General features: G+C 38.5%; 1 protein-coding gene across 1 annotated transcript; it reads left to right on the top strand.

Moving 5' to 3' along the window:
- Positions 1–771: 771 nt before the first annotated feature.
- Positions 772–15,549, top strand: LOC146450047 (uncharacterized). Its single transcript, XM_085100764.1, has 6 exons — positions 772–1,060; positions 10,318–10,449; positions 11,352–11,439; positions 13,098–13,207; positions 13,900–14,049; positions 14,443–15,549. Exons 1-6 carry the CDS (start codon positions 935–937, stop codon positions 14,710–14,712), a joined length of 876 nt encoding a protein of 291 aa, XP_084956890.1. The 5' UTR covers positions 772–934; the 3' UTR covers positions 14,713–15,549.
- Positions 15,550–15,760: the final 211 nt, after the last annotated feature.

The following is a 15,760-nucleotide window of genomic DNA, read 5'->3' on the forward strand; positions in this document are numbered from 1 at the left end:
TAGACTATTCTGCGAAGAGAAAGTGACAAATGCCCGACAAATACTCGGGCAGGGAGGGGGGAGACGTGCTGTGGAGAAGGGTTACGTTTGGAATTGACTGAGCCATTACGGCAACCTCGTTCCCAGGATTTTTCCATTGCGGTCGACATGGGCCTGGGTTTGATTGTTTTGTTGATCACGGTCACGAATAAATGAACTTTGTGCAACTGATGCATAAAGCTCATTTTTAAAATATTCAACTTGTAAACAAAATATTTTCTCCATGAATCCTTGGAAATACTTGCTGTCAGAGACTATCTTTGTAGGGGAATTTTGAGGTTACCCATGAGGGTCCTTAGATCTGATAAAATTTGATGGCTAAAATCTTTTCGTCGCAGCTGGCAGGGAGCTATTTTACTGTACGAGGAGTGTTTACAAAAGCAACACAATGGCGAACAAAAAATGTCTTTATTATACCGAAGATTGTAATTATAAAACGATTAGCTCTGTAACGCCTCAAGCGAGACCAGATCTTTAAGCTTTCCACTCCACTGACTACAGGCACAGGTAAAGTTGGTTGAAATACGAAACTAAGAATATAAGCATAAATAAGGAAACTGGGTGTCAGCACAATACAAGATTGGTTCCCTCTGAGTGCAGTACAGACAGACATCAAATCAACACTTCAGATTCGCTTAAATCGAGCAGATCCCTTAAATTCTGAGAGAGCTTTGATGACAGATGAGATGGAACAGCCGAGAAGATTTATGCAAACAGGATCAGTTTGGGGATTGATAAGCAGCAACTGAACTGAACAACCGGTTCAAAACAGACGAGTTTGCGCGGGGTGTACGCGCACGTCATCTCCGCTTCTTTTAGTTATCACGTGAAACAATTTCGACGAGTTTCACCAGGGATCCTGGCTCATTGAAGTTCTGATCAATGACTTTTCTGCATGGCACGCAGACGAAACGCTCTCCCAGTGATATCGGAACCGACTTTAGATCGTGAACATTTGACATCTTTACTGGAAGAAGCACCTCGCCGCAGACACTCCACTAACTCCGTCCCAATTGATGAGGTCAGTGCGAGTAACCTTGTTGAAAGTAAACGTGTGTTATGAAAGTCTATATATGTGTTTAATGTGCTGTGTTGGAATTCAACACATTTGAAAACGTAAATAGTTTAACACGCGCGAATCAAATTCGACATTCATGCCGTTATGTTTCACCGTTATATTCAACGTTTCATGATATTAATTCTTCTGATTTGGGCGATACGGGCAGTCATTTTGTTTTGCGTAATGATTTTACCAACATTGTTTGAGTATAACTTTTCAATCACGTTCGTTAGATTAACACTTCATGAGTGCTTTTACATCCGCTAATTAGTATGTAATTGTTCTTATTCATAACCTGCACTAAAAGCCGCATTCAGGGAAGCGAGATTAGTCACGAGACAGTTTTATCAAAGATTGTGGCTCTGCTTCCAGTTCGTCACGTATATCTATCGTCTGGCTCCGTGTCTCTGATAATATTATCAAACCAGGTTGTCGTTTTTAATCTGATAGTTTTTGCCGAGTGGGTGGAATATTGGAACTGGCATTGACTACTTATGTGGTAAAGACGTGATGCGGAACTTGAAACGGTTTCCTATCTGCATTTGAGTACTCTTCTGAGCACAAATTTTGTTTGGAGATAATGAACATTACCTCAAACAAAAGAACGTCTTAAAATACTCCAACCCAGCGGGGGACGAATTTTTTCGTTCTTGACTCCTGTCCTCAATTCCTGACTTGTTTTGTTCACTTGGCCAGTTTCACGTCATTTCTCTTTTTGTGACATGCAATCGAGTGTTGAGTAAATATGGAGACAGAAGAATCCAGTTCACTCCAAGTATTCCTTTCTGACTTCACTGTACCAGCATTCATCATCATCCCTAATCCCGTTGGCCGAATGGCACTTAACGTGGTCCTGAAATATCAACATATAAAAGACCGAGATAATCCTTTCGTCGTATAAACCACACGAGTTAATTTACGTTGTGGAAGTTAAACCTTATTGTTTCATTCATGCATGAAATAATGAGGTGATAAATTTTATGAAATCATCAACAAGGGTTTCAAAAAACATCGGCTGAAAACTGTCGACTGAAAATTCAGGGAAAGTTTTCCAAAAGTTTGCCTTTGCATCATATTAAATGTCCGCAGGCCAGTGAACCGGAATACAACTGGTTCTCTGCATGAGCCAAAACGTGTGGGAAGTAAGGCTGGCCCAAAGTAATTATTCTATTCTATTTTTTCCCACCCACACTTCTCCACGCTGAGTTGCTGCCCGTCCTTAAATCAAAGAGCAGAAATTATTTATGAAAGATTTAAAATCGGAAGCAGTACTCTTCTCTTTCTTTGCGTGTTCCTTTACATTATCGAGCCCGCATTTCAAATGCTTGTGGAACTTGCGGTCAAGATTAAATGCATCAGCGTGGATATACTGCGACATTAGAAATATTGGCTCGATTTTATTGTCATCATGCGTATATATTCATATTTTGCTAATTCACTGTTCAAAGGAAAATTATTCTTTTCACTCCAATGGGCCGTCTTGATTGCATTACAGGAGTAAAATTCTTTGAATATTATGTCCAGCGAAGAGCAAATTTCATGAAAATTGCGCTGGAACAGCGCCAACGATTAAGACTCGTTCATTCATGGGTCCTTTTATTAAGCCTTGAAAGTAAACTTTGCCAGTGACAACAGTCATAATTTTTTTTTTTGCTTATATTAATTAACTCGTCGTTATTTCAAACGTAAAAATGCTAACGTTTGGAATTGCTGCCATCCGCAAAATAGTACAAAATTGTGGTAAGGAATTCAGCGATAGGAATTTAAGTTTTGACGAAAGGGTTAGCATAATAAACTGGTAACTGAGCTGTCAAAGTATTTTATAATGGGGGCAGATGAGGCGCTAATGAAGCCACGTTTTGGAATGTTAAATATTTAATTTAAAAAAACTTTGAAGTTATTTGTGAAAATTCAAAATCCGTAAATTATTTTGGGCACTGATTCTGAAATATCAGGAAAGTAGAATGATGGTTTCTTAATAGATAAATCTCCCAAAGAACCTCTCCGGCATACAATGATAATGTCATTTCTATCAATCTTACGGTCAATATTTAACAACACTGCCTTATTCAGCGTGTAGCAACATAACAATTGTACTTTAGTATGGGTAAAATACTGATTAATTATAATTTTAGAGCGAACTATGATTTAATATTTTCTGGAAGTATAAGCGAAGAGCCTTAATAATGCAAGAAAGTGATGCATCATTACGCGACCCCTCTTCATTGACTTCATCCGTTATATAGGCGCGCGGACACAATACCACCGCAATTGCTAAACACAACTGATTTGTCAGCCTGATGGCATGGTAAAACATTTTTGTTAGCCTGACTTTCAGCTTCTCAGGTCACTTTGGTCTCCTTTTGTTCGGTTGAGACAGCTGTAAAAACTATTTTGGTAGCTCTAAAATTAGCTTTTAAGGACAGACTTACTAATAAAGGAGTATTTCCGTTTGGTTTATGACTATGCGGGGAACGCAGATCTTAGCAATCCAAAAAGAAAATTGGTGGTAACAACTCATTTCAGTTAGACTCGAGTGAGCAACAATTATTCTAAAAAAAAAAAATAACAGAAAAATACAAAGCAATGCTTGGTGTTTGTTCGGAAATTGCATGGCTACCCCAAAATTTTTTTTTGCATAGCAAGAGCACTTGTTAAGGATAGGATAGGATAGGATAGGATAGGATAGGATAACTTTATTTATACACGGCTTTTCCATCAGCTACTTAATTATCATTATCAACTATCTATCTACCCGACTAGGATTATAAAAAGTTAAAAATAACAAAACAAAGCTAAACAATAAATGCTGCTTTCTTGGAGGCCGTGTTTAAAAATGTTACTTACAACTGTGGCGTCTCAATTTAGTCCTTAAGTCATTCAAGGAAGTTGTTTGCCGTAATTCTATTAGTAAACTGTTCCACAACTGAGCTCCACTGTATGAGAAACTTTTCTTCAAATAATCAGTGCGCGGTTGTGGAAGAGTTAGCGTGTTTTCAGTATTCCTTGAATGATAAGAATTCAAATTATCGCGAAAAACAAACTTGATCTTAAATATTCTGGAGTCATCCCATTTAAAGTTTTATACATCATAATGGGTTTTTTTATCCAATCTTTGATGACAGAGTTTTCGCCACCCTAGTGCCCGGAACAAATCATCCAAATTACTATCATATCCAGCGGACATCAAAATGCGCCGGGGCTGCGCGATTTTGAAGCTTTTGAAGCTTATCAGAAAGGCCTTTGTTACAATTTCCCCACACCACATTACGATAATCAAAGCGAGGTTGAACAAGGCTATGATAAACATTGATTAAAATATTAAATGGCATTAGATGTCTTATGCGCTTAATTGCACCAATGGCGGAAGCAATCTTTTGGAGATATTTCCAATATGACATTCCCAATTTAAAGTTTGGTCGATGTAGACGTCCCTCAAGAGATTTGGCTGATGCTACCTGTTCCACAGCCATGTCATTTATAGCTAGAGAGGGTCTCTCTGAAATATTCGATAACTTCTGCCTAGATGCAATTAGCATAAACTCCCTTTTTGTTAGGTTTAAAGTAAGCTTGTTGGCTGATAACCAAGTATACACTTTGCTTAGATCATAATTAAGACAATTATTCAAATGGTTAACGTCAGTACTAGCAAACGTCAAGCTGGTATCGTCAGCGTACATCCTAGTCTGTGAAAACTGCAAGCAATTCGGTAAGTCATTGATATATAACAAAAATAGAAGAGGTGCTAGAATTTTTCGTTGTGGAACACCGCATGACAATAATTTCGGGGTTTTTAAGTTCTGCTTTCTCCGCATACTTCAGTTTAAACCGCGTAAAAATATCCCAGTATTAGTGGGCACCACCCATAGGAAACCCGAGTATCTCGAGAAGCGCAGAACGTATGCGCAGTAACAAAAGTAGGCACCGTCTTTAAAGGGGCGTACAACTTGCAGTCAGATCTCTAAACAGAACAAACCCGACAAATTTCATTATTCTGAGCCGTGCTTTGTCAGTGTAGCGATGTAACTGTGTAACTGGCTGCGAGCATTACAAATAAGTAGATTGACCATTAAAACCTTAAGCTGCCGAAAACTCCAAATATAAACCCTTCTGCTGTCTCAGACGCGAAAATCTTCTAAAATCCTTCCGATGTTTAACCTCCTCAGAAAACAAGCCAGAAGAGTAGCTGTTTTAATCTGTTTATTTAGTGTTTCAATCTGTTTTTATTATCAAATCCGACGAAGTCTGAAATCAAATACTAAGCCAAAAATAAGCTCCGGAAAGAATCCTTTATATTGGGATAATTACTGAATTTCCGGATCTAGAGCTGTCTCAACGAATGCATTTGTAGAAGGCTTGTTTCCTGTTGTTTCCTAAGAAGTCAATACAAGGCAGCTTCAGTCTGAAGACTGACTTATGACGATAAACTCTTAGGCATTTGTTTAAAAATAATCCAACGTAAGTACACCTGTAACCTAGATTTTGCATATATCTCAATATCGCGATATAAATTCTCTCAATTCATCCTTAGGTATTTTATATAGTTGTAGTCAGGCGAAAGTGTTTAAATTAGCACCAAGCCTGTTTTCTTTGTTGATCAGTGCCATTATTCTCCTGACCTGCTGTATTTTTTCCCAGAGGGGGAGGGGGGGGGGGGGTACTCCGGATTTCAATAGACGGGGATGATCGAAGGATTTTTTGGGGTTTGAAATTTTCGATTTTGGGATTTTTTTGGGTAGCAAAATTTGGCAAGTATTTTTTTTTTGGAGGTTTGATTTAAGTAGCGATTTTTTTGGGTATTCAAAACAATCTGGAGATTCGTGGTGTACAGTGCCCGCGTATTCCGGCCGCGTTGTCATTCTGCATAATGTAACAGAAGATGTTGTTGGGTGTCTCGAGTGTTGTTAGAATGACTACCAGATGCAGGAAAGATTACTTCAGATGGTATGATGAATAAATAAACACAAACATTCAATTTCTAATGTTTTTACTTTTTGCGTTATATCATTTAATGCTTTCTGAAAATTTTTAAGGCTCGGAAATTCGGCATGGGATTTTTTGGGGGTTAATGTTTGGTTCTCGGATTTTTTTGGGTTTTGTTGGAAGCCCTGGGGATTTTTTGGGGTTTTGATTTTTGCAGCCATTCGTTATCCCCGCAATTGAAATCCGAGGTACCCTCCCTGCGATTTTTTTAATTATAAAGTTGATATTACCCAGAAGAATTTAGATGTTAATCACTATTACCGTTGGGGTATGAAGGCTTTTAATTTGACGCAAAGTAGAGGGAAATAATTTGAGGGAATTTTTTTTAAGAACCCTAACTGAATACTGAAGCGGGTACGATTGAAATTTAGAAATGCTACGAAGTTTGTTTTGGTCAATGTTTCTTGCTGAGGATAAATATAAAACTCGAGTTGGGTACTTTAATTGCATGAAGACTATTTATGAAAGTAAAGGTGAAATGTTACACGAGAGAAGTTTTTTTTTTTACTTTTTTTTAACCACGATTTTTAACGCAACATAGCGCGCGGACAACTTTTAAGTTGGGCATTATTTGGTTTTGAAGATTAAGGTCCAAAACTTGCAATGTGTTGCCGAAACACAGTTGCTTCGTAAAAAGTTGCCCGCGCTCTGTTGTACGGTAATAATATATGTGCTATATTTGTAAATACCTCCTATGCTTTATTTACTATTTTTATTATTTATGATTTGGTATTTATTTGTGATTATAGTAGGTCTCGGGTCCACATCAGCAATTGCTGCTATTTCTCTTACTTAACTTGCTTTATCAAATAAAGTATGTATGTATGTGTGTCTGTATGCGTATGTTATTGCGTCAAAAATCGTACCTTTTAACATTACCATAAGCAGAGCAAGAGGATTGAGAAAGAAAGAACCTAAAATAACAAAAATAATTTATTCCATTGTATAATCATCTCCATGCTACAAGTTCAGAAAAGTAGCATCCCAAACCGAGCTTGTGCTTCACACAGGTGCTTCTGATGTTAATTTCGATAAAAGATATAATTTACATATCTGGAACTGAAATACGGTAAATTGTGCTGTTAATAAACCATTTGATCGACAGGAAATGGGACTCGATCGACCGAAAATATAAATGTTGCCAGGCAGCGCAATGAATAATTATGAATTTGAATAAGCTAACAAATGATTTTTACTTAAGCGATTACGTTTAAACGCCTTCAAGGTTTTCGTATACTTAGCAAACGTTTTTACACTATCATTTCTACTTGATGCGTCCATCAACGGGGAATCGCTCGTGATGATGAATTCACACAAGCATCGTAAGCAAAGAGCAGTCAGCCTTCCATCTGTGTCGTTCAAGGTTAGCTGCCATTTTCATTTTTCGTTTTGCTTCGTTCGTCGATTTTAGCATATTAAATGTTTAAGTGATTACACTTCGTCGCCATTGCATCGTTATTGAAAGGGAAAAAGAGCAAGTATATGTATTTGCTTTTGACGAGAAAACGTTTCTTTTCCTGAAGGTATTAAATAAGAACAAAATGACTTAGCACGATTAGGAACGGCATTGTCTTCACAAACAGACTGTAAGATTTCTCCTTTACTTTGGATCAACACAACATGATGAATAAAAATTTTGTGCTGAAATAGGACTTTCACCTGATAACATTAAAATGAAAATATTGGTACTTGTGTCATTTATAAGAAAGAAAATAATATTGAGAATACAAGATATTGCTGGATACAATGATGGCTGCTGTCATGAAGGAACAGGTGGTACAATTTAATCGGAATTAAGTACTGAACTTTATCACCCCAGTTTTAATATAACGATACATGTTTGGTTTTCGTTCTGAGTTGAATGTCTGCAAACTGGCTAGGTAGTTAAATGCACTCAGTTTAAAAAGACATTTACTGCATCGCACATTCTGACTTCAGGGTCAATGCTCAGTGCCGTGATGTGGGCAGCTTTCGTAGCGCGCGCGAAGTTAAAAAAAAGTGTGTATTAGTGTCGTGGCCTATTTAAATAAATAGGTAGATTTTTTTTTTTCTGAACAAAGCTCACTGAGTTTTACCAGTGGAATTTGAAAATCTGTGATTTGTGATTGAATTATTTGAGAAATGCGACTGAAACAAACTAAATTACTGTGCACTGGAGGGAACAATTTAACGTAAACAAAATACGCGTAGCCGATTTTGACTTTGCTTTAGTGAAAAGTTGGAAAGTTATCAGTTTAGGTGAAGAGCACACTAAATTGAAAGCTCGAGATACTTAACATTCTGGACCAGACTAATGAATCTTGTCAAACATATTTTCACACACTTAGGGTTTCTAAAATCACAAAAACATTCGATCAGTTATAACGGCCAACTACTCTAACGTTCCAAGAACGAAGAACTACAGCAAGCATAATGTCTCGACCACCCCATTAAGTGATCGATGTCAACGTACGCTTACAAAGAAATGAGAGAGATAAAGCACCACACGTTTACGGCAAACGGCAAACGTGAGATTCGCCTTTATGTTTTCTTGAAAATACAGTCAACTCTCTCGTAAGCAGACAGCCTCGGGAATTGAAAAACGTGTCCGTTAGTAGAGCTGTCCGCTTACGAGAATTATTCCCGTAAGCGGACACCAAAGAAAAATAGGGTGGATGTCCGCTTACGGGAGAGTTAATTAGCGGGTGTTAATCGTGTTTTATTGCGTAGACAAAAATAGCAACTGAAGATATAAAGCGAAACTCTTTATTGATGTCAAATGTTAAAACTCGAAAAAATATATATACAGTATTTCTTCTACATTTAACAAACCGTTCAACGGTACAATCAGTGATTGAAAACAGAAACAAGAAGTAAAGTAGACCATGACGAACGTGGCCATAACTAGCCCCTTCACGGACGTTTATTTTTTTCGTAAGATATTGGCGAGCGCCAATATCTTACGAAAAAAAAAACGTCCGTGAACAGGCTAGGCCATAATTAACGTGACACTACAAATGTTTCGTCGGATTCTTGTTAATGTCAAACGAACGGACAGCTTGCTTTGCCGCGGACAAATTGAAATTTGTAAAAAGCGATCCCCGCTGTTCTGTTGCTATGTTAAAGGTCATATTTTTGTTGATTTATTGCAAATTAAAGACAAATTTCATTGCCAAGAGTCAATTACGTACATGGTGCGTCCGCTTACGAGAGAGCGTAAACAAAAGAAAAATCCAATTTTCATTTTCAAAAGTGTCCGCGTCCGCATACGAGAGAGTGTCCGTTTACGGGAATGTGTAAATAGAAAGTTTGACTGGGAGGCAAAAACGGGGATTTAAAAAGCCGTCCGTAAGTAGAGCTGTCCGCTTACGAGAGTGTCCGTTAGCGGAGAGTTGACTGTATGAGTACGTAGATGAAAATAGTACAAGATAATTCTGACCTTTAATTCTAACGCAAAAACACTCAATTTTGTGAGAAACTGAAAAAAGCGAGCGGCAAATGAAGGATAAACATGGTCACGTGGTCACTTCTGTCTATTATGTCTACTTTGCGCAAAATGGATTCCCAGTGAAGAGCCTATGCAAAATGTCCCTTGTGGGCTTAGCATCTTAATAAGTGTAGCCTCGAGCGGTATACATTTCAATCTCTTAATCCGAGAACCGCGTAGATTTAGGCCCCATTCACACTTATGCGCTTTCAAAAGTATCCGTTTTCGTCGCGACGAAAATGAAGTAAAATATTTTTATTCACACAAGCGTTTTTGTATCGTTTTCACCTGTCCACACCAAAACGCTCGAAAACGATGAAAACGACTGGGACCTGGGATTGCGCATGTGTTAACCATCTTCCATCTTGGATAGATGCTCCGATTTGGACTAACCAATGGCATGTGACGCTTTTTACGTCACCGTTTTCAAAAGTCTCCGTTTTCACCTGTCCACACTAGAAACGGAACGTTTTCAAAGTGATACGTTTTCAAACGTCTCCACTTTTGCAACTGTTTTCGAAAGTCACTGTTTTCATCGGCGTTTTCGGGCGTTTTAGTGTGGATGATAGGCGAAAACGTATCAAAACTAAAGTACGCGTTTTCAAACGAAAACGCATTAGTGTGGATCGGGTCGGGGATCATTATTATATTTGCGGGCCTGTACAGGCCTTAAACGAAACTCCACTCTTTTTGCGCCCCTTCGGTTGAAATCTGGAGATAATGATCAACCCTAAACAGTTTTTAAGTTGTTTATTTATGATCCAAACAGAGTGAACAAGGAAAAAAACTGCTCGTTGAATGCCCATGTCACACAACAGAGCGTTACAAGTTATCAGTGGTAGGAGACGGGCAGTGTGGTAAAACAAGTTTGCTCAACGCACTTGTCAAGAGCGACTTCGATGTAAGTAGCTTTGTTCAAGGTACCAGAGTATTCTAAAACCTTCATTTCAATTGCCCTACTTTATTATTTTTTTGACATGTTCAAAAGCTTGAACCACCTTGTACATCAAAATTGGAAAGGGGGAGGGGGGATAGGTGGGTACTCCATAAAGCGAGGCATAAGAGGGGCTCCACCCTAAAGATGTTTGCTACGGTGGTAGCAAATTTTAACATGTCAGAATTTAAAAAAAAAAACTCGGAACCGACCGAAAGGAAAGCAAAACCTAGCTAGAAATTCCTTGTGTACTGAATTTAAATAGCAAAGAGCACGCTTACTGTCATGTGAATAAGACCTGCTGTTATGTCAACCGAAGGGATACTCTTCAGTCGTCTTTGGCGTATTTAATGCTTAACAAGGGGTTCCATGTTGTCGCTTTATGTATATCAAGGGGGTACTACCATTTGGACAAGAGTTCGGATGACAAAAGGTACGGGATTAAACCTCCGAGCGGACCCCTATGAAAATAAACTGATTACATCCTGGCCCCAGTTGTTCAAGTGTGGATAACTCAGTATCCAGCGGACAAAATGTACTCTAACTGACACATTTATCCGCTGGATAGCAATTTATTCACTTTGTAACGTTATCTATTCTTGAAACAACCGTGGCCAGGATCATAACATAGCATTACCACAGATTGTTACATGGTAGTCGTGAGTAGCTTCCCTTCCAATATCATTCTTGATGTCGGGGTCCCAAACGTTCAACCTCGCCTAGTGTAAAGGAAAAAAAACATCAAGGACGGGAAACCTTCTGTCCATTAACTTTCATCCGTGAATGGCCAAATATTGTATAGCAGTTTCATCTACCAACGTAGCAGTGAAGGATCTTTCATGTAATGCTGTACTTCATATCCTTTGCAGGCAGAGGAATCTTGTGTATTTGACGAATGCGTAGCAGACATCATAACACAAGGAAGCAGACTTGAACTTATGTTGTGGGAGATATCTGGTAAGGAAACAAAAATACTGATATTGCGATGATTTTAACTTGATAGCACGGCACGAAGATGTTAGTTTTTCTTGTAAATTCAGTCGCGCAAACGCACGAAGAACCTACTTAGTGACAATTCTGCAACTGGCACTGACCTCTGCATCAGGAGGTTGATTTTTCCGTCGTTGGTTCAGTTTGTTATCAATTCCCGTTTTCTAGCCTCCTAAGCAGCTACTATCTTTAACCAGTGAACAATACCTGTCGATCTTATCATTTTAAGGTGATGCCATTGAATTGCATTGTGCCTTCTTACTGCGCATAATTTCTAACGTCACTAGCGCGAGTTAGGCGCGCGTACGTTGAAAACATTGTGTGTTTTATGACTGGATGCTAAACCCAGACGCCAATTACTAAATGGTTACAGTAAAAATCCGCGTGTAAGAACCTAGAAAATTAAGAACCTCCTGGCAGAAATTGGCTACTCTAATACCCCAAAATATAAGAACCTGTTTAGCCAAAAAAATTTCCAACAGGTTCTTATATGCGGGGTTAAACTATTTTATTTATAAAATTTTACCAAAAAGGTTGTCTTTAGAGATCAAAAAATTGCACAGTGAAACTAAAAATGCACAATGTATGTTAAATGTGAACTGTTGTTATAAAACAATTCGGTTACAATTGATTATAAGCATTTATTCTATAAAATACTGTAACAGTTTATAATGAAGAACAAACCATATATTATACTACAGTATTATCCACTCCGTAAAAATTAAGAACCTAATTAAGAACCTACTTAGCCTAAAATGCCAGTAAGTACCCCAAAATATAAGAACCTGTTTTGCCAAACTCTAAAAAAGTAGGTTCTTACACGCGGGTTTTTACTGTATTCCCAAATTAGCACCGTCACCTATCTTATTTGTCTCATTATATTAACTTAGCTATCATCCTCTTTATGTTAATTTTTTTTAGAAAACAATTGACGATAGAAACATTAGTTTATTGCCAGAAATATGATCTTTCCCACCACTCGCGGGCATAAAATAGAGATGCTAAGAACTCGTACACAAGAAACGCTTTGGCGGGTCGGTACTCAGTGCTTCATCAGTTGTGCTTCCCCCGGCGCCAAGAAATTTATCTTTAATTGCAGATTATGCTTCATACATTCTATGTAAAACGTTTTTCTAAGTTCTGCTTTATCTATATAACTCCTAGCCTGTTACCACCAGACATGGCAATAACTTATCAAATAAACTCATTTTTGAAAGTGAATATTGCAAGCGATTATGAGGTAAATTGAGTGGGTCATAGCTCTTTCGCCGACACCGTGACCGATCTTTTCTATAACATTCCTTGAGATAAACCATTTATTCGGGACGAGATCACTTGTTCGGGATCTTTCTTTCCTTCTCTTTCCTCCGATCGAAGCCGGCGATCAACCGATAGTGAACGAGAACCGCCAGGGCTCATGGCAAATGTGTACACTATAGTAAATTGTATATACATGTGCAGTTTGGCGTTGTAATTATAAAGCTTTACTAAATGGACTGATTACTTAGCATAGTCTTCCTAAATAAATCTTAAGTACGAGGCTGACCCTAATTCCCCATGCTATTTTTTTAACACATTTAGAACAGTTCTATAATTTTAATACTGTTTTCATATTTTGTCTTCAGGTCTGGATGATTACGAAAGCATAAGAAGAGAGCTGTACCGGGACTCTGACGTCATACTTATATGTTTTGATATCGGCCACCCGCCATCTTTACAAAGTGTGGTCAGCAAGGTACATAACAGTACATTTCCGAATCGCTTTTGGCCTCTTCATCAAAGCAAAGCCTTGACAAAATTCACTGGCTTCGCCGCTCTCATCAACTATCGCGCGTTCAAGAATGCATTAATAATTCATAGCCCATTGACCTATCAAATGATCGATAAAACAACACGTGCAGTGGTTTTGAAACCCAATAAAACCTCCTCCTTATTAACATGCGGTGTTTTTAAAATGTTTTTCTCGTATGCTAATTTCCAACGTTCACAAAAGCATCATTGTTATGAACTCTCTTGACACACGCTTTTCCAGGAATGTTTTGGAAGCCGTTCAAAAAACTCGTAGCACTTGTTTTATCAGGTCTAAAACCACTCGGCAGCGCCTCGTGGTTTTAAATCCCGATAAAACACTGCTGCTTGTGTTTTAAACATGACATAAAAATTTTGAGCTCCTAATGTAATTGTTGAATAGAAGGCAAGACCGATCCTTACGGTTACCGCAGTAGAAACGACGGAAACGAAGAAACTGGACACATAAAGGGAAAATTAATGGATAAACATTGCTCGATATCTTTGGTTCCTAGTGAATTCAGCTACTAACGAAGAAAAAGTTACGCCTTTCTTTCACTCAAGTCACGTGCCCAAGTCACGCAACCAAGTCACATACTCAAGTCACGCTCTCATGCAATGTTTTCGTATATTTTGCAGTGGGTACCTGAAATCAGTGACGCATGCCCAGGAGTACCTTACTTGTTGATTGGTTGTAAGAATGACCTGCGCACTGACACTGCACTTCAGTATTATCTGACTGTACCAGGACAAGGGACGGAAGAGAATGACAGCATCAGTAGAGCCGAGGTACAGTACAGTGTCTCTCACATGAATGTGTGATCATAAGATAGTTTGAAATTAAGCTCATTTTACTTGTCCCACGTTACTTACCCCTTTTTCTGGTCTCTGCATTACTGTGTTGTTTCTGTAGACAAAAAACTTTGCTCCACATTGTCTCTCTTCACTCAGGTGTATAAACTAGGTACTGGCAACATACTGCTCTAGGTACTTGCAAGTCACGCACCCAAGTCACGCTCTCAAGTCACGTAAAATAATTCAGATAATAAAATATGTCGACACTGTCCTTTTGCACTAACACCTTATATAGTAAAGGGAATTCTGGTATTTCAGAGTAGGGAGACCGCAAAAAGAGTGAAATGTTATCGAATAATTATAAATGTTTTAATGCTTGGTTTTCAGGCTATTTCTGTTGCTCAGTCTACAATGGCACGTGACTATGTTGAATGCTGCGCCAAGACCCGCTGGAATGTGAAGGAAGTGTTCAAGAGCGCTGCCGACGCTATTCTTCACAAAGACGACGACAAAGTTGAAGAGACTAAATCTCAGTCGGTACTTCGGAGGTTTTCGTGGTTCACTCGGAGATCTTCGGGTTCTGATATTACTGACTATAACAACGTTCCTCGCTCACCATCGAGTAGTCGGAAACTTTCTTTGTTTTCAACAAGCTGACAAAAACCCTCTGAGACGCATTCACCGCCGGTTTACGCACCGGTCAGCAAACCCAGCACAGAGTTTGTTTCAGCTCAGTTACTGATGATCAGCTTCAAAGAGGATTTGATCTTCTGGGGAAGACCGTATACTCTAACAAATCCTTGCGGGGACTTCAGAAAAAATATGATAATTGTCGAGAATCTGACGACAGCAATTGATTGCCCATGCCAGTTTAACAACCGACAACCATCAAAATGGAGATTTGAACAGCTGGGCTCCTGTGAACACCTAAAGCAGTAAACATTACCCTATGGTCACGATTTGTTTAAAAATGATTGATGAAAAAGGGATGAGCGAGACTAGAAGTAAATCTAGACAACTTTCAACATTGACGCCAGTGTTTTTGTTTGAAGTAGAACCAAAGCGACCATGAGCATAATGGCTATGTGCCTTTAAAGCAACTTGTTTGTTTACAAAGCAAAACTGGAAAAACAAAGGTTTAAATTAACTGGTTCGTTTACAATTATGCGAGCGATTCGGCAAGCAAGAGGCCTTTTAACGACAGCCAGCATTCATGTTTATCGGTACTAGGGCGCAAAGTGGGTCATAATAGGCAATTTTCGTGACGACGTTATTTTACTATAACTACCAGAATCCTCAGTCTTAATTTTTCTAATTCCAGTGAGGTTTAGAGAATAAGATCCCTTATTTGCAAGAGAAAACAACAAACTGAAGGATTCTGGTAGTTGTGTAAACGACGCCGTCGTAGAAAATGGCCTATACTTTCCTTTAATCTCATCCCTTATATTAATAATGTTCAGTAATAAAACATAAAATAAATCTTCTCTCAACCAACGGTTTTATTTTGATCTTTATCGTCGTTTTGGTTTTCAAACTGAAGTTAGCGAGTGTACGAGAAATGTAAGTTTCAACGCTGTGAGATAAATGTCCGACTTCAGACAATGCAGGTTCAATAGCGACCAGTCATCGTTCCTCGGCCGTTTTCCGGGTCCTTTATTTGGGCGTTGTCCTGACTCGGCTTTTTTCCTTATTTCTTCTACTTCCT

Source organism: Pavona decussata, unplaced genomic scaffold (genome assembly GCF_977016875.1).
Source record: "Pavona decussata unplaced genomic scaffold, jaPavDecu1.1 SCAFFOLD_510, whole genome shotgun sequence".
In the NCBI taxonomy this organism is placed as follows: Eukaryota; Metazoa; Cnidaria; class Anthozoa; order Scleractinia; family Agariciidae; genus Pavona; species Pavona decussata.

Excerpts from the sequence above, each read along its gene's own strand:
- LOC146450047 (XM_085100764.1), top strand. The coding sequence starts at position 935 with ATGGCACGCAGACGAAACGCTCTCCCAGTGATATCGGAACCGACTTTA. Across the intron at positions 11,440-13,097 it reads TATGTTGTGGGAGATATCTG|GTCTGGATGATTACGAAAGC; the intron begins GTAAGGAAACAA and ends TTTTGTCTTCAG. Across the intron at positions 14,050-14,442 it reads ACAGCATCAGTAGAGCCGAG|GCTATTTCTGTTGCTCAGTC; the intron begins GTACAGTACAGT and ends CTTGGTTTTCAG.